This window comes from Rutilus rutilus (genome assembly GCF_951802725.1).
Source record: "Rutilus rutilus genome assembly, chromosome: 14".
Classification (NCBI taxonomy): domain Eukaryota; kingdom Metazoa; phylum Chordata; class Actinopteri; order Cypriniformes; family Leuciscidae; genus Rutilus; species Rutilus rutilus.
The window spans coordinates 6742247-6763387 of record NC_140219.1 but is presented as its reverse complement, the minus strand read 5'-3'; the positions used below and the strand labels follow the sequence as shown (position 1 = coordinate 6763387).

Sequence of the window (21141 nt, the reverse complement as noted above, 5' to 3'; positions counted from 1 at the left end):
CAATAATTTAGCAGATACCATGTGTGTACACTTAAAAAGAAAGGTTCCAAAAGGAGGTTTTTGCAGTGATGCCATTAAATAACCATTTTTGGTTCCTTAAAGAACCTTCCAGTTAAAGGGATACTCCACTTTTTTTGGAAATAGGCTCATTTTACAACTCCCCCAGAGTTAAACAGTTGAGTCTTACCGTATTCAAATACATTCAGCCGATCTCCGGGTCTGGCGGTACCACTTTTAGCATAGCTTAGCGTAGATCATTGAATCGGACAGGACCATTAGCATCTCTCTCAAAAAAATGACCAAAGAGTTTCGATATTTTTCCTATTTATTTATTTGCGTCATATCATTACACCTGCTGGACTCATGGTACGGCAGCAAAGTTTCTTGATTATTACGCAGGAATGAGAGTATAGTTCCTAGCCATATCAGCCTAGAAAATCGCAACTTTACATTTTCCGTCGGTCTTAGTACACGATGTAACTACAGAAGAGTCAAATAAATAGGAAAAATATCGAAACTCTTTGGTCATTTTTTTGAGAGAGATGCTAATGGTCTTGTCCGATTCAATGATCTATGCTAAGCTATGCTAAAAGTGGTACCGCCAGACCCGGAGATCGGCTGAATGGATTCGAAAACGGTAAAACTCAACTGTTTAACTCTGGGGGAGTTGTAAAATGAGCCTATTTCCAAAAAAAGTGGAGTATCCCTTTAACAGATCTTAAAAGAAACCTTTTTATTCTTAGTGTGGAGAACATTTTAAAATTCTAAAGAACCCTTTTTCCACTGAAAAGAATCTTTTGTGCAATGAAAAGGTTACATAGATTTTAAAGGTTCTTCATGGAACCATTTATGCAATAAAGAGCCTTTCTTTTTTAAGAGTGTATCCCCAGCCATTTCTTATTCTTCCGTGTTTTAAAGCCCATTTCTCAAAACTTACCAGTAACTATTTGTTTTATTTACTAGTATGATTTTTAGTGTACTAAGGTTTTCCACTAAATGATCAATTATCTTTTTTATTGGGGGATGTTTTTTTGAATGTGGATGATGGTGGAGCATTTGAAGCAGGAAAGGAGCTGTGCAAAGTCCCTTTCTGCTTCAAACGCTCAACCATGATCCCCATCCCAAAAAAACCCAAATCACTGGACTTAATGACTACAGACCTGTCGCTCTCACATCTGTGGTCATGAAGTCATTTGAAAGACTGGTGTTGGTCTCCCTGAAGGACATCACAGGGCCCTTGCTGGACCCCCTGCAGTTTGCTTATCGAGCAGTTTCTGTAAGTTCTTCTCCATCTTTTGTTGCTTCTACATAGCGGATTTCACTTTAAAAGACCTGCAACAGGCTCGAACAGTTCAGTGGATGATGCGGTCAACATGGGACAAAAGAAAACCAGGGAATTATGCAATCCTTTTCGTGGACTTCAGCTCGGCCTTCAACACCATCATCTCAGCACGTCCAACAATCAGCACTGGGATGTGTGTTCTCCACGTACATGAACAACTGTACTACAAAAGACCCTTCTGTCAAACTCCTGAAGTTTGCAGACGACAGTCCACACTGACGACCACAGTCATCGGCCTCATACACAATGGTGAAGAGTCTGCATATAGGCAGGAGGTTGAACAGCTGGCTGTCTGGTGCAGTCATAACATGGAGCTGAACACACTCAAAACAGTGGAGATGACTGTGGACTTTAAGGCAAAAAAGGCCCAGCAGAGGTTGAACTTGCTTCGCCAGCTGAAGGTGCACAGGTGCTGCTGATGCAGTTCTACTCTGAAGTCATTAAGTCTGTCCTCTGCACGTCCATTACTGTCTCGTTTGGCTTAGCTGCAAAATCAGACATCAGATGGACGGTTCGGACTGCTGAGAGGATTACTGGTGCTCCCCTGCTCTCCCTCCAAGAACTGTATACATCCAGTCCAGAGAGAGGAAAAGGGCTCAGAAATTCATTCGGGATCCCTCGCACATCCAAGTCACTGTCTCTTTGAACTGCTCCAGACCTGGTTAAATTCGGCCGTACTGAAATGCCTTTGTGGTCTCTGAATGAAATCAGGAATCAGTTATCACCATCCATTACTTTATTCCTCACCTAGAATTACAGTACTTACCCTGTGCAACCCTGCCTGCGTGACTGTTCGCTCTGTGCTACGTGAGATTTGTCGGGGCTTTTTTTCTAGGGCATTGTGGGTAATGCTGATGAAGGGGCCATCTGCTTGGGAGGGACACAAATTACACCCTCTTTCTCTCTCCCGGAACACCAGGTTCTGCTGGCGCCATGGCAACCAACACATTAACGTTCCTTATCGAGTTTGGAGCTAATGCAATTGTGCTAATTAAATTATGCAAAAAAATATTTGACTCGTCCACAATGAAAATGACAGCCATAATTTATTCAGAAGGCAGTGGACAGACACGCATCGAGCAAACTGCTGTCCAGTAAGCATATGCCATCTGTATTTGCAGTATGTTTCTCTTCATGTCTGCTCTCAGAGTGATGACACAAACATTTTTTTGCACTATTCAAAAGTTTAGGGGCTCACCAAGCATGCATTAATTTGATCGAGTCAGTAAAACTGTAATATGGTGAAATATTATTACAATTCAAAGTATGTTTTCTATTTTAACATATTTTAAAATGTATTGCTGTGATGGCAACACTGAATGTTTTTAGCATTCATTACTCCAGTCTTCAGTGTTACATGATCTTTCAGAAATCATTCTAATATGCTGACTTGCTGCTCAAGAAATATTTCTGATTATCATCAGTGTTGATATTTTTGAGGAAACCATAATACATTTTTTGTAAGATTCAGTTTTCAAAAAGAACAGCATTTATTTGAAATAGAAATCTTTTGTAACATAAATTACTTTCCTGGCACTTTTGATAAATTGAATGTGTCCTTTCTGAATAAATTATTAATTTCTTTAAAGTAACTTATGAAAGATTGTGTATTTTAGCCGCAATGGTCGACTAGTCATTTTTTGTTCTTTAAGCGAGCAGCGTTTGCATTTTAAAACTCACTCAGAGACGTTGTGCATTTAAGTTCATCCCCTTTAAAGCGCCGCCACTACCACCACACACATTTTGCAGGTCTTTTGCCCTGTCGTGTCTCTATTTTTTTTAGCGTTCCACCTCAAGCTTTGTGTTTTTAAGTCAAAGTGTCAAGTTATAAATAACCCAGCTTTTAAAAGTCTCAGGATGAATTCTGTTCCATTATGTTGTGCAGAGTCTAGATATTTTTAACCAGAAAAATGCATGTTATATAAATGTCCCATAAGAAACACGTCCGATCAGGGTCTGGTGAACCCAAAAGCCTAAATTATAGTTTTTATTCCAGCAACCCAATGAAAATACGCAGTTTTGCACATCCCCTATATGTTTATGATTACAATGAAACCCCATAAGGCACATTAGCCTAATGCACATTGAGCTGTGTACCATAACCAGACAGAAGTTCATAAATAAATCATATGTAAAGCTTGGCGTCTGTCACTTCAGTAATGGCCTGCCTGGCTCACTCAGGTCCTGTCATCTCTGGGGGACAGCAGCCGACGCGAAAACTCCTCATCCCAAATTACAGATTCATTTAAAGAATATCCTAATGAGCCATTGCCTCAATTGCAGTAATTGTACACATCAAGATTTTAATTAGTTGAATTAGGTGTGCTGTTTCTCGGCTGGAAAAAAAGATTGTGTTTCTCTCAAGATGCTCTTTGCTACCCATGAGCTAAATGCTAATTCAGTGGCTTGAATTGCAGGAGGATTGTAATGGGCTTGGATTAGGTGCTTACTTCAATAGCATAATTTGAACACTAATGTACACGCGTATGATGCTTTTTGTATTTTAGGATTAGATCATCTCCGTTCATCTCAACCAAGATGGTCTGGCATGTTGACCTTGGTCTAAACAGCTAGCCAATTAACCATTTAAAGCATCTTGGACCAGCTAATGACCTAATATATACACACAGATGAGCCAAAACATTATGACCTGCCTAATATGCTGTTTGTCCACTGACCCGCCGAGGCATGGACTCTACAAGAGCCCTGAAGGTGTCCTGTGGTTTCTGGCACTAAGTTGTTAGCAGCAGATCCTTCAAATCCTGTAGGTTGCGAGGTGGAGACTTGTGGTTCCAGCACATCCTACAGATGCTCAATTGGATTGAGATCTGGGGAGTTTGGAGGCCAGATCAACACTTTGAACTCTTCATCATGTTCCTCAATCCATTCCTGAACAATGTGTGCAGTGTGGCAGGGTGCATTATAGATAGAGCCACTTCCACCAGGGAACACCATTGTCATGAAGGGGTGTACCTGGTCTGCAACAATATTTAGGTTGATGGAACGTGTCAAATTTACGTCCACATGAATTGCTGGACTCAGGGTTTACCAGCAGAACATTGCCCAGAGCGTCACACTCCCTCCACTGACTTGTCGTCGTCCCACAGTGCATCCTGGTGCCATCATTTCCCCATGTAAATGGCACACACGTACACGGCCGTCCATGTGACTCATCGGCCTAAGGAACCTTTTTCCACTGCTCCAAGGTCCAGTTCCGATGCTCGCATGACCATTGTAAACTTTTCAGATGGTGGACAGGGATCATCATAGGCACTCTGATTGGTCTGCTGCTACTCACCCCCATACGCAGCAGAGATGCACTGTGTGTTGTGACACATTCCTCCCATAACCATCACTAAAAGTTTGTGACTTGTACCACAGTAGCCCTTCTATTGGCTGGGATCGTGCATTAATGAGCCTTGTGCGTCCAACACCCTGTCGCCGGTTTATGTTTCTCCCTCCTCAAACCACTGTTGGTAAATTCTCACCACTGCTGACCAGGAGCAACACACAAACCTTGCCATTTCAGAGATACTCTGGTCCGTTCGCCTTGCCATAACAATTTGGCCCTTGTCAAAGTCGCTCAGATCTTTATTCCTGTCCATTTCTCCTGCATCCAACACGTTGATTACAAGAACTGATCATTTGCTTGTCATTCAATCCACTCAGACCTTAATATGTGGCCTTGTTAGGTGATGAGCTTGACCTGTGACTGCTTATAATTTTTTGGCTCATCAGTGTAAATTAAACCATATTTCTTTTTTTTCCATCAATAACTTGGTTTTATTGAAGAACATACAGTTCTTGAAACTTCTGGAATCACAAAATGAATTGTTGTTCATTCATTTGGCTTGATTTTTCATCTGGGAATTGATGTCTTTTTCTTTTCCATGTTTGTCTCCACAGTGATGCCAACCTCACAGATGTGCTGTGCGACTCGGACTCTGAGTTGGGCAGTGTGGACACGCTCGAGAGGGGCAGCACAGATACTCTCGCTAATGGCTGCCGCGTCGACACAGATGCTGCCAAACGACTGGCCAAGCGACTGTTCTATCTGGAGGGCTTCAAGCGCTGTGACGTGGCACGACACCTGGGCAAGAAGTGAGTGTTTGTGTATGAATGAGTGTATTGTATAGGAAAGGGAGTAGAATGAAACGCATACCCACAATCCCTCTTTTTGTTTCTTCTGCAGTAATGAATTCAGCCAGTTGGTGGCATCAGAGTACCTGAGCTTCTTTGACTTCACTGGGTTGTCATTAGACAGAGCGCTGAGGTGAGAACATTTCAACCATAAAATACGACCAAGATTGTCTGTGACTTGATTTAAAACAGTGCAAATACTTTTCCATTCCTTACTGAAAGCAAAATGCCAAATGTAGCAACACAATACGCAGCCAGACTGAACATATTTTATGTTTTATATACAGCTATGGTGAGTGGGAATTTGGACCAATGAGGTTTCAGTGTGCGGGTCTATGCAAAAATATAAATCAAACTAGCAAAACATTGATTTTTCATGTTGGGGCATGATTAGGACACACTTTCCACAAAGTGATGTTTTACAGAAAGTTTTGTAAGTATGTGGCTTCATAGTTTCCATGTACTAGTACTATACAGTAGTTGGGCTGTAATAAGGGGAAGTAGTTTATTTTAAAATAATACTCATGCATGTCACATATTCATCATGTCTCAGTTCCACAAATACTCCTAAAACCGGAAAAAATTAAGCACGCCATCACTGAAATACCTGCACTGCAAGAAAAGGAAGAACCAAGTGCCAGTTACACAGTATGGTTAAGAATATTTCAGTCCTGGACTAACAATAGTTCTCTGAATAGAGCGATAATCATCGCAGACAGTCAGTGGGATCTCTAAGTCAGTCCCGAAATCATACTCTATGCAAGTACATAAACTAGTCTGGGTCACTTATAACATGTATTTGGCAACACATGTACCAACCCACAATCTTCCCAAACCTGTAATGAGAATTGCTGTTGTCAACAAAAAGAAAAGCTTTAAATGATTCTTGCGATTTTCCACCAAAATAAAAGATTGATGGTTTAACATTTAAAAATGAAGAAATCAAGACAGCCATAAATTTTAGTCTTTTAATAATAATAACATATCGCAACTAGACTTTTTCCACAAATGGTGCAGCCCTAACATGAACACAAATTCTTCTAATGTAGTTATGCAAGATCATTTTCATTGTTGCGTTCTTGAATGCCAGATTTCGCTTTGTAACACAATGCAAGTACACATTGCATCACTATAGCAGACATTAGTGTAAGAAAATAAACACAGTAAAGAATAGAAATTCAGGCTATAGTATTTGGAAGCACTAGCATATCTACTCTTTCTTTGTGCGGCACCATGACTCTTTTCATTAACTCTGGTTGCAGGAACTTCTTGAAGGCGTTTCCTCTGATGGGAGAGACGCAGGAGAGAGAACGTGTGCTGGTGCACTTCTCCAAACGCTTTTGCCACTGCAATCCAGAAACTCTCACCTCAGAGGGCAAGTCTTCCAAATGCATTGTGGATTTCTGTAGATTTAGTTCGAATTTTATCATGGCTGTACTCAATAATATATTAAAAGGTTTTCAATGAACTTTTATGCTACATTGTGGCACACATGAGTGAAGTTACACATACAAAACTGTTCCAAAACCTACTAAGCTGCCTTTTGCCTATACATAGGCAGCTGCCTTCGAAGATGGCCTTCAAAAGAATTTCATAAGTGGCTTATTTGGAACATTTGTTTAATGTTAGCTTGCTGCTAAGCTAGCAAAATGTGTCCCAAATGATGCGCTATACACTACACTCCTAAAAATAAAGGTTCCAAAAGGGCGTTTTTGCAACATTGTCATATTAAAGAATCATTTTTGTTCGCCCAAAGAACCTTTCAGTGGTCAGTTCTTAAAAAAAAAAAAAATTCTTAGCATGAAGGACATTTTAATCAGAAAATTAGAAAGAAAAACACTGAATATTTATATATAATATATATTAATATTAATATATATACATCCGAATATTTTTTTTTTCCAGCTGATGAACGATAAAAACATTGACAGCCAATCAGAATCCATCCTGCTATATAGAGCTCAAGCATTTAAAGTGGCAGACCACAAAACTGCAGCACATGCTTATAATAAAAAGAATGATATCATCTGCTGGTGTGGACGCTTATCTCTATCGATATCTTTATAGTTGTCGTTCTTGGTGTGAACTGGCCTTTATAGTTTCATATATTTGTTCTATAAAATGTAAGATTTTTATTAACACTTTTTTCCCCCATTTCTTTTTAATAGATGGTGCTCACACACTGACCTGTGCACTTATGCTTCTTAACACAGACCTGCATGGACACGTATGTATTCAGCAACACTCACACATGCGGCTCTTCTCTAGGTTGTTGAATCCAAACATGTCTAAACATTAACATGTTTATTAGACTCATTTATCAACCACATGTTGTGGTATACAGAAGAGGAAATAATGGACAGACATTTGATTGTGGATTGTGCAGTAAAATGAGAGTTAGCTTTACTGCAGTATCTGGATCTGCTAGCGATTGCACTTTGATTAGAAACACATTAGATTGATCTGGAAACAGACCGTCTTCAGTTCTGTCTCATATTTCTATGTTCTGTATTCACTCCAACAAAGTGATCAGGAACATGATGTCATGCATATAGCCGGTAATTACTTGGCTAGCGGTCATTACAAAGAATGCCACAATTGACCAATCAGAAACAAAGTTTCCAGAAAGTGTTGTGAGAAGAGAAAAATATGTAATGTTTGAAGATGGAGCTATTTAAAAGACAAAAATGAATAATGTTATCAGCAACTAAACTGAAAATCTCTTCCTAACCATGTGTGCTTCATAGTGTCATTTTCATTAACAAGCCACTCGTTGCTGTTTCTCTCAGTAATATTACAGTTCTTTCTGACTTTGACCTAAACATGTCTCTCTCTGTCTCTCCATTTCTTCTTCTGTCTCTCTTTCACTTTGTCTAACTCACTCTGCGGCAGGTGGTAAGTGCTTTTCTTCTCTTTCTCCTCATCTTTTCTTCTTTGTGTTTTTGTCTTCTCTCAATGGCTTTGGCTTTAATGTGTTTTCTGAATGTTTTCATCCATCATTCGTGGAATATTACTCATCTAAAGTAGATCTCTGTGGTAGGAGGGAGTCAGTCAGACTGAGATATTATTGTGCGTTGGTTGTGATGTTTGTGGAGCTGGTTTGATACTGCCATCTGCTGACAGCTTTGTGAACTGCATTTATCTTAGCAATGACTAGTGTGGTTAAATATGGTCACTGTGATTTTTCCAAGTACGACACGTTCCATCCTGGATCAACATATTTTGTTGATCCTGGAACAACATTCCTGTCCGAAAATGTAGTCCTTACCCTACCCATAACTTGATTGGTGAATGAAAACCTGTCACTCAAATCTGATTGGTTGATTGAAATTTAGTTCCAGGATCAACAACGACGTTGATCCAGGAACATGTTGTACTTAGTGAAATCCACCGGTTAAATATAGTTATTTTTTCCATCTCTCTTTGTGATTTTATTTCTGTATTGTTTACATTTGCATTGGTTTTGTAACCACTCAGTTTTCAATATGATGATCTATATTTACAAAAAATTGCTACTAATAGGCTACTATTCTAATGCTATATTAATGTGCCATATTTAAAATATTACAGACAAATCTCTTGGCAATTGTCTCATTTCTCAGACAAGCTTTTACTCTTTTTTTTTTAGTGCAAGTATAAGAAGGATTTGGGGAGGTTTAAACAATTTTACAGGAATTGTACAAAAATATGGTAAAATGTCATCAGAGCACTTATAATAGTGATGCACAAGGTACCCAGTTCCCCCCTTTTTCAAATCTTTAAATAAATCTTGAGAAAAGCATGATGTGAATTTAACAGCCCTCAAGCATTCTTCCTCAGTTTCGATTCACAGTCTCTCCAGTTTTTAATTATGTCACTGCATAATTTAACAATTTAATTTATAGACAAATGGCAGACAAAAAAAGCTTTGCAATGTCACAGTTCATTCCTTCCAAAGTTAGAAGACTAATATCCAATCAATCAGGTGTTAGCGAAGCTTAGCGAAGGGTCAGTTGATTTTGTCAATGATATTATGTTAGTAATTGGCATCGGCACATGTTATTATTGTTGTAACACTGTATTGTGTTATTGCGTTGCAGAATATCGGGAAGAAGATGTCCTACCAGCAGTTCATCAGCAATCTGGACGGCCTAGACGACGGCAAAGATTTTCCCAAAGAATTGCTCAAGGTAATTATTAAGGATTTTCTATTATTTTATTATTGTGGACAACCAGCGGGTAAGGAAAAGAAAAATACCCTCAGAGAAGCACAGGCATGTCTACTGATAAAGTGTGATTTCTCACCAAACCTGACTGATTTCATTAAAACAAACTCTAAACACAGTAACTGCATAATGTGCATGGTGTAATTGCATTTATGAATGCAACAAAGACGCATGTGTGTTTAAATTGGATTCAAGAGCATATTCTTTCATGAGCTCTGTCCCATAAGCCCGGCTGACTGTGTTTGTGTATTTGTGGTGGTTTAGATGTACGGTATTAACAGTCTCATATGTCTCTGTCCTGGTTTAGGTGCTCTATAACTCAATAAAGAACGAGAAGCTGGAGTGGGCGATGTGAGTATCCAATATCATCCCCAGGAGTCAAGAGCGCTCGCATTATCATGTGACTGCTGGGGCTAATCTGTGCGTAATACCTGCACACGCGCATTCATGGCGTTCTGTTTCTGCAGCGAGGAAGAGGAGCTGAGGAAGAGTCTATCGGAGCTGGTGGAGGAGCAGTGTGAGACGGGAGGGAAGCGGGTTGTCAGGGTAACGGACGGCATTAACCCTTTCATCGCCATTCCACTTTTACTCAATGCTGCAACGTACAAACACGGGGTTCTGACACGCAAAAGCCATGCAGACATGGACGGCAAACGCAGTAAGTGTGTCGTTTGTTTGTTCTGTAAAATCAGGCTTTTGGATACATTTCCTGGTCCTGTTTCCCTTAGTTTCTGCATCATTTCCTGTCCTTTCTCCTGTGTCTATCAATATAAGAGGCATCCTTTAACAGACAAATAAATAAATAAACAGAAAGGTAAATCGTGTTAAAAAAAACTAGTATGCTGCCTATCGAGGCAGCATTTTAAGGCATCATAGCCGTGCTCCCATATTAACTACGCTGCCTTGGAAGATGCCTTCTTTTGGCCAATAATTTGCTTCCTCATTTTAGCCAATTTCCCTAATAGACAAGGCAATCTCATAATATGCGTTGCGAGAAGCTCAGTGTTATTTTAGGATTACCTATTATAGGGTTTATTAATATTTTGAATTTGTTTTAATTTGAAACTTTCATTTTAATTCTAGTGTAAGGTTGATTAATTTTATGTGCATTTTAACTTAAATTTATTTATTTTAGTTAGTGCAACATTTCTAATTATTAACTTTATTAAGTTTTTCATCTAACATTTAAATTTATTTTATTTTATGAGATATAGATAAGTGAACATCGTCGCTGTGTCGGGCGGAAGCCTCGTATCTCCAGTAATGCAATTTTTCAGGAAATGGAAAAAACACTGTATTTTTAAATTAATTAAACACCATGCTGTCAAAGTTAATATTGTGGCTTTAAATATGGTCAGATACTTGAATGTGTCATTATATTATCAGCATTTCATCAAAATCAAGCTAAAAATTGAGTTACAAGGTTTCTGATCGGCAAATTTCAGAGAATTCCGGACATACATGTTTTTATTAGTGCATCAGATTACATTTTCAACAATATACAGATTATAAAATTTATTGTAGCTATGTGGGCGCTCAGTTTTCTGTCATTTGGCCAAAATCTCATGCTATTGAGCGCAGGCTACTTAAGACATATTGGCTTTAAGACAAATGCTAGACTAAGATACTCTTCTCTGCTCCTCAAATACATAAAACATTAGCCTTATATAAAGTGTTTCTTGAGTTAGGTGAGTTTGAGGAGCCAATGGAGTTACAAGGTTTAGTTTCAAGCTTTTTTTATAATATTTTTCATAGGTTAAATATTTGCAAAACCCACAGACAGATGTAAAGGGTAAGATACAAGGTTCCCGACCAACAGCAATGATATATATGTGTGTGTGCTTATAAGCTATATATTTTTATAAATGTATCAATATTTCATACAAGCACACACACTCTATGAAAACGAGCCGAATCTCCTGTGCCGAGGATTGTTTGTGTGGAGGCGTTTTCTATGTAGAAAATTACAAATAGGTCACTTATGAAATTCCATGATGGTTCGCATGTTGTCTTAGTAGGTACCTGCCTGAGCAGCTCACTACGTTTTGGAACAGAGACAATGTCAAGAAAGGCAATAAATCAGCATTATTTGGGATCCGCCAAGATTTCATCCTGTTTAATAATGCAGCTGCTTTAATTAAAACAATTAGGTTGTATCTTACAGAGAGGTGGAGTTAATTTGTGAGCGGGGAAGTTGCTTTACAGATTTTCTTTCTTCGACTTGTGTTGCAGCAAACAACAGAGGAGCTCATTAGTGAAGTGTGTCTTTATTCTGTCTCTCTCTCACACACACATTTTCTCTTTTATTCTGTCTCTCTGCAGCCCCGAGAGGACGCAGAGGCTGGAAGAAGTTTTATGCCGTGCTGAAGGGGATGATTCTCTACCTGCAGAAAGTAATTTAAATCTATCTCCCACACACACACACACACACACACACACACACACACTGCAACATAGTCATACTATATTTTGCAGTATGTGTACTATACTATGCTAATTACAGTTTTTCTTTTTTGACATATCAGACATCAGAAGAGTTAAGACTTTTTCACACAAAATTTGATTTAAAACGGCAATAATAATTACATTTCCAAGATTAAAACTGGATGTCAATCAGTGAGTTATGTAACCTAGTGAGGTCATGTGACAACAGTGAAGTTTGAAATGTCACATACTGCACGCTCTATCACATACAATATACATTATAGCATACAGTATGCTAAAAGTGGCACGCTAGATTTCAATTCTGGACATTATGAGCTGTCTGCTGTCTACATAGGCAGCTTTTGTTCTAAGGCAACATGCTAACTGAAATCGAAACCTTGACCGATTTGAAATCTACTCAAATAGGGCTCCTCACAAGAAGTGCACAAGAAACTCGACTTACAATTGATTTCAGTGGAGTTTGACATTAGGATGCTAAGATAACACTGTGATACTCTATTAAGCATACACAAATATTGGGTTTTATTAGTACTTTTTCGTGTTGATTATTCAGTGTGAATGTAATAAATGTATTTTTGTCATTTACATTTTGCTCACTTTGTCCATCGCCTCGGATGTTTGTTTTTTTTGCCAGATGCTGCAATGCGTAATGGGATTGCTTTTGCTGTGATGGATACACGCTATATTCAATTTGGCCAAAAATAAGTTTTCTTTCAATGCAGCGTAATTATCTATTCCAGTAATGCTGCTCTATTTTGGAACTGCCTTTGTGCATTAAATGCATCAAAATGCACCTTTTGGAACACAGCCATTGTCTCTCTCTCTCTCTCATGTATTTTCTTTTTGATTTTCATGTATGTCTCCTCCTATGGCCAGGATGAGTATAAGCCTGATAAAGACCTGTCAGAGGTGGACTTGAAGAACGCAGTACGGATTCACCACGCTCTTGCTACTAGGGCCTGTGACTACAGCAAGAAACAGAACGTCCTCAAACTCAAGACCTCTGACTGGAGGGTCTTCCTCCTGCAGGCCCCGTAAGCATCCCGCTTCTTTAACTGCCCTGAGAGGCATTTCTTGTTGTTGTTGCTTTTACTGCAGTTGGTTAGTTAAGGGGAGACACGGCAGGCAAAAACATCGTTTTTTTTCTCCGGTCAATTTTGAGATTTTGGCCTATTTGCCTTCAATAACATGTCTTCTTTCAGACTTGTGGTGAAAAAATGTCCAAAATACACATTTAGGTCTTTATTTTACTAAACTTCAACAAAAGTTGGCGTTCTAAATCAACATGCTGCTCCGCTCTCTCTCTCCTGTACAATGTTGTCGGATCCAAATATGGTCATTTCCTTTTTTATCAGCAACCAATCCTGAAAGTACAATGGGGCATTTAACTCTAAAAGCGAAATCTCTTTGGCTGATGTCAATTTTAAAGGCCGTTTTCTCAAAAAAAAAAAAAAAAAAATTCTCATACTCTGAGCCAGAAATCTCCACTTCAGCAGCACTTACATACTTTTACAGAGGGGTTTGTTCATATATCATTCAGATTCTGATTTATACAACGTTTTATTCCAAAAAATGGGGCGAAAATAGATTTTTTTATGGCTGTTGACAGTTTTTTCTTATTAATGGAGTGATAAAAAGAGATATCCAAAATCCCCTCTGTAAAAACCTTTGACTCCAATGTGTCAACAAAGTGAAACAAGAATTTTGAACATTTATCCAAAGGTCAGATTTCTCTTCTGGAAATAAATGCAAATTAGCACATATTTAATGAGATAATACCTAATTTGGGTATAAATATTCTAAAAACTTTTAATGCAAAAGATATTTGTCTTAATGTCAGTAATCAACTGGGGAAGTTTCATGCTGATATCTATTAGTTCATTATTTTTTCCTATTCACCTGGGGTGTCTCGCCTTAACGGGCCACTGTCACATTGTACTATGGGTATTTGTCAGATTGCCTTTATTCTTTGTTTCATTTGACTTGTGTGACTTTCCCTTTAAATGCATGTGTGTAGGAGTGAAGAGGAGATGATGTCATGGATTTTCAGGATTAATCTGGTGGCGGCTCTTTTCTCGGCTCCTGCTTTTCCCGCCGCCATCGGCTCCATGAAGAAATTCTGCAGACCACTGCTGCCTTCGTCCACCACTAGACTCAACCAGGTGCACAAATACAGCTGGAAACAGCTCAGAATCATGAGCTTTAGTATGTTGTTGAATCATTTTGTAATTTGATTATTTATAATTAATTGAACTATTTATTTAACATTAGGGTTAACATATTGCTTGAATACTGTATCCCTTGATGCAATGGAATCAAATTGACTTTCCATTTCCAGTTTGATGGAATTTACCAGAATTTTTATTTTATTTTTTTACTTGATTGATACCCAAAAACATTTTTATGCAAAATTGAATTAAAAATGCAATATATATTATAATAATATATGTATATTCATAAATATACTATAGTTATTATTCTTTTTTTTAAATTTGTAATATAATTTGATTTAAAAAATCATGTATAATGCTAAATATTTAATATATATATTTAATATTTATATTAATAAATATACCATAGTTATTTTAAAAAAAATTACATTTGTAATATATTTTAATATATATAATTTACAAATATTTATTTTCTCACTGAATTCTAATAATGCGATGAAGTCTTGTGATTTATATTTATTAATATACACATATTATTATTATATATTAATAGAATATGTTTATATTAATAAATAAAAATATACTACATTTATTAATTGTATTTTTTATTTGATAATAAAATATATATTTATAAAAAAACTTTTATGCATAAATATCAATAATGTAATGAAGTCCTGCGATACTTAAATTGTATACTAATGTAATACTAATAAAATGAATATCATTGCATAGGCCTATTGTTTTATGTACTATTTAAAAACATAATAGGCAGTGTACAGTATATACATGATGGTAGTTATGATTTATGCAGGAGGAGCAACTGAAGTCACATGAGAACAAACTGAAGCAGATCTCTCTGGAGTTGGAGGAACACAAGAGAAGCCCGCCGGATCTGACGCCCAAGAGCAAAGAATCAGAAGAGTATCGAATCAAAGAGCACTATTTAACCTATGAGGTCAGACCAATACAAGTCATCTGTCTCAGAACTCATGCAAATGCTTCTGTTTGTCCCGTTAGCTATCACATTAATGCTTTTGCTATTGCACAGGGCCAATGGGGAAGAACATTTTCAGTCGAATTTGTTTGAATATACACATATTTTAACCTTTGTTTTTAGTTATCAATTTGTTTATAGGTCACAAAATAGCATCTGTAAAACATCTATATCAGTGGATCCCAACTGGTGGGGCGTGACCAAATATTAGGTCACGGGTCTGTTCTGATCATAGTCATCATCATCAAGGAAAATTAATGCATATTGCAAATAATAAAGTGCAACTAACCATATAATTGTGTATGTTTTAATAGCAAGATAAATAGAAAAAGGAGGGAAACCTGTGTATTTTGTTTTAGTGTTCAAAGTTATTTTTTGCGGTATTTATTTGTCAGCCTAAACAAACTGTAAAAATCATAAATTATCATGAATAAACATACAGTAGTGGCCAAAAGTAATGTCCGGAGGAGATATTTGTTTTTAATGACCCTACAAATTCGATTAAACCATCAAGATATGAGGAAAATATGTTATATATTTTTTAAATATGTGGTAAGAACAAAACACTAAACTTGGTTAAGATGTTCGTCTGAAAAAAAGGAAAGCTACAGCTACAGGTTTTGTTTTACTATGCAAAAAAAAATTAAATAAAAAATGCATAGAAAAACATAAAGCTTACAGGAAAAAGCATACATTGACTACAACATAATCACTTATTAATATTTTATTGTTTCTGTCTTTATTAAGTGTTCATAATTTCTTAGTATGATAGCCTGGCCGCACAATTTGGCATGTTTCATTGTGTTATCAATCAAGATCTTTAATATATTTTAATAAAATGACTCACGAGTTCAGTATTTGCGCTAAATCTGCATTGGCCATGATTTGGCTTACACAAACTTCCCCAGCAAAGCGAGTAAACATAATAACACGCCAAATTGGCTAGTGATTTTGACAACGTTACCCGCCACATTTGATTTTTACCCGCATTTGGCGAGTTGGCGGGTGTTAATTTCAAACGCTGCATATATATAACATTTTTGCGTATACCACGGAACTACTCAGTGCATATTTGTTTTGCTAGCCAAAACCAATCATTTGAATTGAAAGCTAATTGAATCTTCATTTTTTTTTCTGTGTCTGCAGAAATGTCGCTATGAGACGTACGTCAGCCTCCTGCAGGCCAAGTTCAACGTGGGAAGTGACGACTTGGATAAGATTGAAGCCAGTCTGTTCAGCGGGGAGGGGAAAGAAGGTTACCTGCGCAAAACTCAGTCCAGCCCGTCAATCAGCCAAGGTCAGGGGGTCAACGGACGGGCCGCTCATAAACACGCCCCAGAGCACAATAGCTGAAGAGCCTTTTCTGACCCCTGAACTCATGCGACAGACTCACGTCTGACCCCGACTGCAGTGGGTTCAGATACGTGAGACGGACTCGTTTCGTGAACGGAGAGAAATACAAACGTAGCATTATAATATCCTTATTATTTCAATGTACAGTAAATTTATTATGACCATTATATGAATTATTACTACAACAATAAACATAGTTAATAATGCTATGAACATTATTATTTGCCAAATACAAAAAATGAGGAGACCAAGACTGTATAAGTGGGAAGAAACGACAACACTGCATATAATGTCAAGAGAAAGTGAACTGCGGCATCACAAATGCGTTTTGGAAGATGCACCGTGACATGCAGCCATGTTGTGATGTCATTTAGAACTTTATTTAGATTTCCTTTAGATTAAAGGGACAGTGCACTCACCCCCATTGTTCCAAACCTGTATGATTTACTTTCTTTTGTGGTAAGATGTTTTGAAGAATGTTGGTGGTCCAGACAACATCAGACCCCATTTATTTTCAACAATGTCTGAGACATTTTCCAAAATATCGTCTTTTGTGTTACGCAGAAGAAAGAATGTCATACACATTTGGAATGACATGAAGGTGAGACAGTTTCATTTTTGGGTGAACCGTCCTTTTAAGAACCATGTTATAAAGACAAAAAATGGTTTGAGAATTTACATGTAAAGTGTGTCATTTTTTCCAATGTTAAAGTCTCAGTTTAATATGCGGAGACAACAATGACTGAAGTAAATATTTCCCCAAAATAAGTTTGACAAGCCTGAAAATAGTTCAACCAATAGCATCAGTTTGGGGCGGGACTGTCAGTTTGACTGGGAGTGTTCTGAACATCTGTTTGAAAAGTGGTGCAGAAATGACACACTTCACCTTTAAATAATTGATGATATCACTTAGCAGTGTTTTACATTCTTTATGACATCACAATGTGTATTTCCCAAGGCTGTGTGCGGTAATGGTCTGGTTTAGATGTAGCATTTGATGTACTCGTGAGACGTTCACAGTATCGGCCTCATGAAGTAGCCAGTTTAAGGGCTTTGCCGCACGCTGAGGTGCATGTAAAGATTCATGTGGGCTGTCTGTAGTGTTATACAACTACCCCCTTGTAATTATTTATTATGTTATATTTATGAATTGTACATTTATTTTCTCCTTTCGGAGCCAATATAGCGGACTACGGGAAAACGGATTAGTTTAACCCACACCATTGTTTTTTTAACTCTTTTAACTGAGGAGCTGATGGTTGATAATGGATCAACATATATAATGGATGTTGAAAAATGCAGTGTCTTAACACGGAACAGGGTATGGGACAATGTAATTGTATGCGCACAAGCGAGGAAAGTTGAGTCTGAGTATGCAAAACAGTGAAGAAGAGGAAAAACTTTTCGGACTGAAAGCGACACCCTCATTTTCTCCATTCAACGGACCACAAAGCCTCTATGTGTCTCTATGTGCCTGCAGAAAATTCAACCTGGACTGATTATTGAGCAGCAGGACTGCAAACAACACACCATGAACCTCCCGGCCTCTTCCTCTGAATCACTGTAGTCAACCCAAACGTCTCAACCCTGGAAAAGTGTCACTTTTGAAGAAGATAGTTGTTCATGAGCCATCAAATAGGACTCTGGAAACTCAACGGTACAAACTTTGATCAAGTGCAAGTAGATTTTTATAGTCCTGTTGTAAAGCATGAGGACATTGAAAGTGAGAGAATGAGCTTTTGGCTCTTTTATGCTTTATGGATGTTGGAATGACGTAAGAGCTGCAATTTTATACATTCTTAGTAATGGCTTTCGTAAAAGGACCTCTATAGCCTACTTTTCGCTTTGGCTGTTGTGCTAACATGATTTTCCCGTTTAGGGTAGAACTCGACGCTGTTGTAATAAAAGATTGTGATGATTATTTCACCATCTCCGCCTGCGTGGAAGGAATCTTGTGTGTTTCATGTCATTTAAAGACTTATTTCTGCCACACAGGTTAGTAGGAGCTCATTTGCTAAGCGTTTCATTAATCATTTCTTATAAAACAGCACTGGTACATCTTTCACCTCATATCTAATGTCTTTATTCGAATCCAAAGTCATAATTTTCTTGGTAAATTCTATTACACATTACTATCAACCAAGTCTACGGCGAAAAACACTTCAAGTCAACGTGAAAAGTTAACCCATTTTATTTCCACTTGGTGCTGTTGGTCGAAAAGGAAAATAGTTTTAGAGGAACTACTGCACTAAAGAATCACCCAAAATAAGACAAGGAGTAAGTGTTATGAGAGTAAATAGGGTTCATTTTGATTTCATGTTGACTTTTCAGGTTAAAATGCCAGTGAAAAAAAGGAATGGGTCCTAAAACTTACAAACAAGTTCACATTTTTGCACCTCCAGTTCCATCGTCCCAAGGTCAATGGGGTTTTTGAATGGTATTTTGGTTAAAGGGATAGTTCGTTTAAAAATGAAAATTCTGTCATTAATTACTCAGCCTCATGTCGTTCCAAACCTGTAAGACTTTCGTTCATCTTTGGAACACAAATTAAGATATTTTTGATGAAATCTGAGAGCTTTCTGTCCCTCCATAGACAGCTGCACAACTGACTTAAATTCTTCAAAAAGTTCATAGAGATCGTAAAACTTGAGCGGTTTAGTCAAAATTTTCGGAAAATACTCGATCGCTTTATATGATGACCAGATTGAATTTAGGCTTTTATTCACTTATAAACATTCATCAGCCGACATAAACAGAAGCTCAAACGAACCTCTGTTCAATCTGTTCATCATATAAAGCAATTGTGTTCAGAGAATTTAAACCGCTCAATTCATTTGGATTAGTTTTACGATCTCTTTAGCATTTAAGTGTCAGTTGTGCAGCTGTCAATGGAGGGACAGAAAACTCTCAGATTTCATCAAAAATATCTTCATTTGTGTTCTGAAGATGAACGAACGTCTTACAGGTTTGGAACGAAATGAAGGTCAGTAATTAATGATAGAACTTTCATTTTTGGGTGAACTATCCCTTTAAATGCCTCAAATAAGCTCTGTGGTTTACACAATATACATATTTTTATGTTTTATTCTACCACATAAATACATCAGTAATACCCCATTCATGATTTTTTTTTTTACTTTTGCATGTCTTGAAAAAAGTGGTTGCTAACAAATGGCATAGTAGGACTACAGAGGTTGTCGTGGACATTAAATGTCATCACACAGGAAATATATTCGCTAATCGCTTTTACAGACTCGTTACGAACTATAACTCAAACTTATTTGTAGATTTTAATTAAAGATTGAGAGTTGTCAGAAACATGGTGTAGTTCGTTTATAGCCAAACTTTAGCTATTCAGACTATAAAACTCATAAACTTTTGTTCATATATGAAGATGATCTTAAAGATTGCAATTTCAGAAATTTCTGGGTGTAGACTTGCATTTTTATCTTTCTTTCTTTCTTTCTAACTAATTTTTCTTTCTTGTCTACCTAATCTTTCTTTCTTTCTTTCTTTCTTTCTTTCTTTCTTTCTTTCTTTCTTTCTTTCTTTCTTTCTTTCTTTCTTTCTAACTAATCTATCTTTCTTTCTTTCTTTCTTTCTTTCTTTCTTTCTTTCTTTCTTTCTTTCTTTCTTTCTTTCTTTCTTTCTTTCTACCTAATCTTTCTTTCTTGCTTTCTTTCTTTCTTGCTTTCTTTCTTTCTTTTTTCTTTCTTTCTAACTAATCTTTCTTTCTTTCTACCTAATCTGTCTTTCTTTTCTTTTTTTCTTTCTAACTAATCTTTCTTTCTTTATAATGAATCTTTCTTTCTATCTTTATAACTTTTCTTTCTTTCTAACTAATTTTTCTTTCATTTTTCTCATTTTTCTTTCTAACTAATCTTTCCTTTTTTTCTTTCTACCTTATCTTTCTTTCTTTTTACCTAATCTTTCTTTCTTTTTCTTTCTTTCTAATCTAACTAATCTTTCTTTCTGTCTTTCTAACTAATCTTTCTTTCTTTTTTCTTTCTTTCTAACTATTCTTTCTTTCTTTCTAACTTTTCTTTCTTTCTGTCTTTTTTCCTTTTCCTTTTTTCTTTCTTTGTTTCTTGCTTTAACTAATCTTTCTTTCCCTCTAACTAATCTTTTTTCTTTCTTTCTACCTAATCTTTCTTTCTTTCTTTCTTTCTTTCTTTCTTTCTTTCTTCTATCTATCTATATTTCTTTCTAACTATTCTTTTTTCTTTCTTTTTTCAAACTAATCTTTCTTTCTAATCTTTCTTTCTTTTTTCTTTCTTTCTAACTAATCTTTCTTTCTTTTTTCTTTCTTTCTAACTAATCTTTCTTTCTTTCTAACCAACCTATCTATCTATCTGTCTGATGGACTGTATTGCCTTCAAACTTTCTGGCTAGGCTTTTTCAAGCCAACTTAAAGTTTGCCAACAAACTTTTTTTTTTTAATCTAGTTCTAATATGGAATTGTATTGGAATGGTAAAGAATGTTGGTAGGTG

At 36.9% G+C, this 21141-nt stretch overlaps 1 protein-coding gene across 2 annotated transcripts in view; it reads left to right on the top strand.

The window, feature by feature from the left end:
• psd2 (pleckstrin and Sec7 domain containing 2) overlaps nt 1-18589 on the top strand; it is a 40424-nt gene extending 21835 nt beyond the window's left edge. The window contains exons 4-15 of one of the 2 annotated variants that reach the window (XM_084430279.1): nt 5249-5443; nt 5535-5615; nt 6745-6857; nt 7651-7709; nt 9562-9651; nt 9995-10038; nt 10155-10345; nt 12010-12080; nt 13009-13166; nt 14150-14294; nt 15115-15258; nt 16444-18589. In XM_084430279.1, coding sequence (XP_084286405.1) covers nt 5249-5443; nt 5535-5615; nt 6745-6857; nt 7651-7709; nt 9562-9651; nt 9995-10038; nt 10155-10345; nt 12010-12080; nt 13009-13166; nt 14150-14294; nt 15115-15258; nt 16444-16650 — 1498 coding nt within the window. In that variant the 3' untranslated portion in view covers nt 16651-18589. Of the gene's footprint in view, nt 1-5248; nt 5444-5534; nt 5616-6744; nt 6858-7650; nt 7712-9560; nt 9652-9994; nt 10039-10154; nt 10346-12009; nt 12081-13008; nt 13167-14149; nt 14295-15114; nt 15259-16443 lie in introns of both variants that reach the window. The other variant, XM_084430278.1, reaches the window with a different exon arrangement.
• The last annotated feature ends 2552 nt before the right edge of the window (nt 18590-21141 follow it).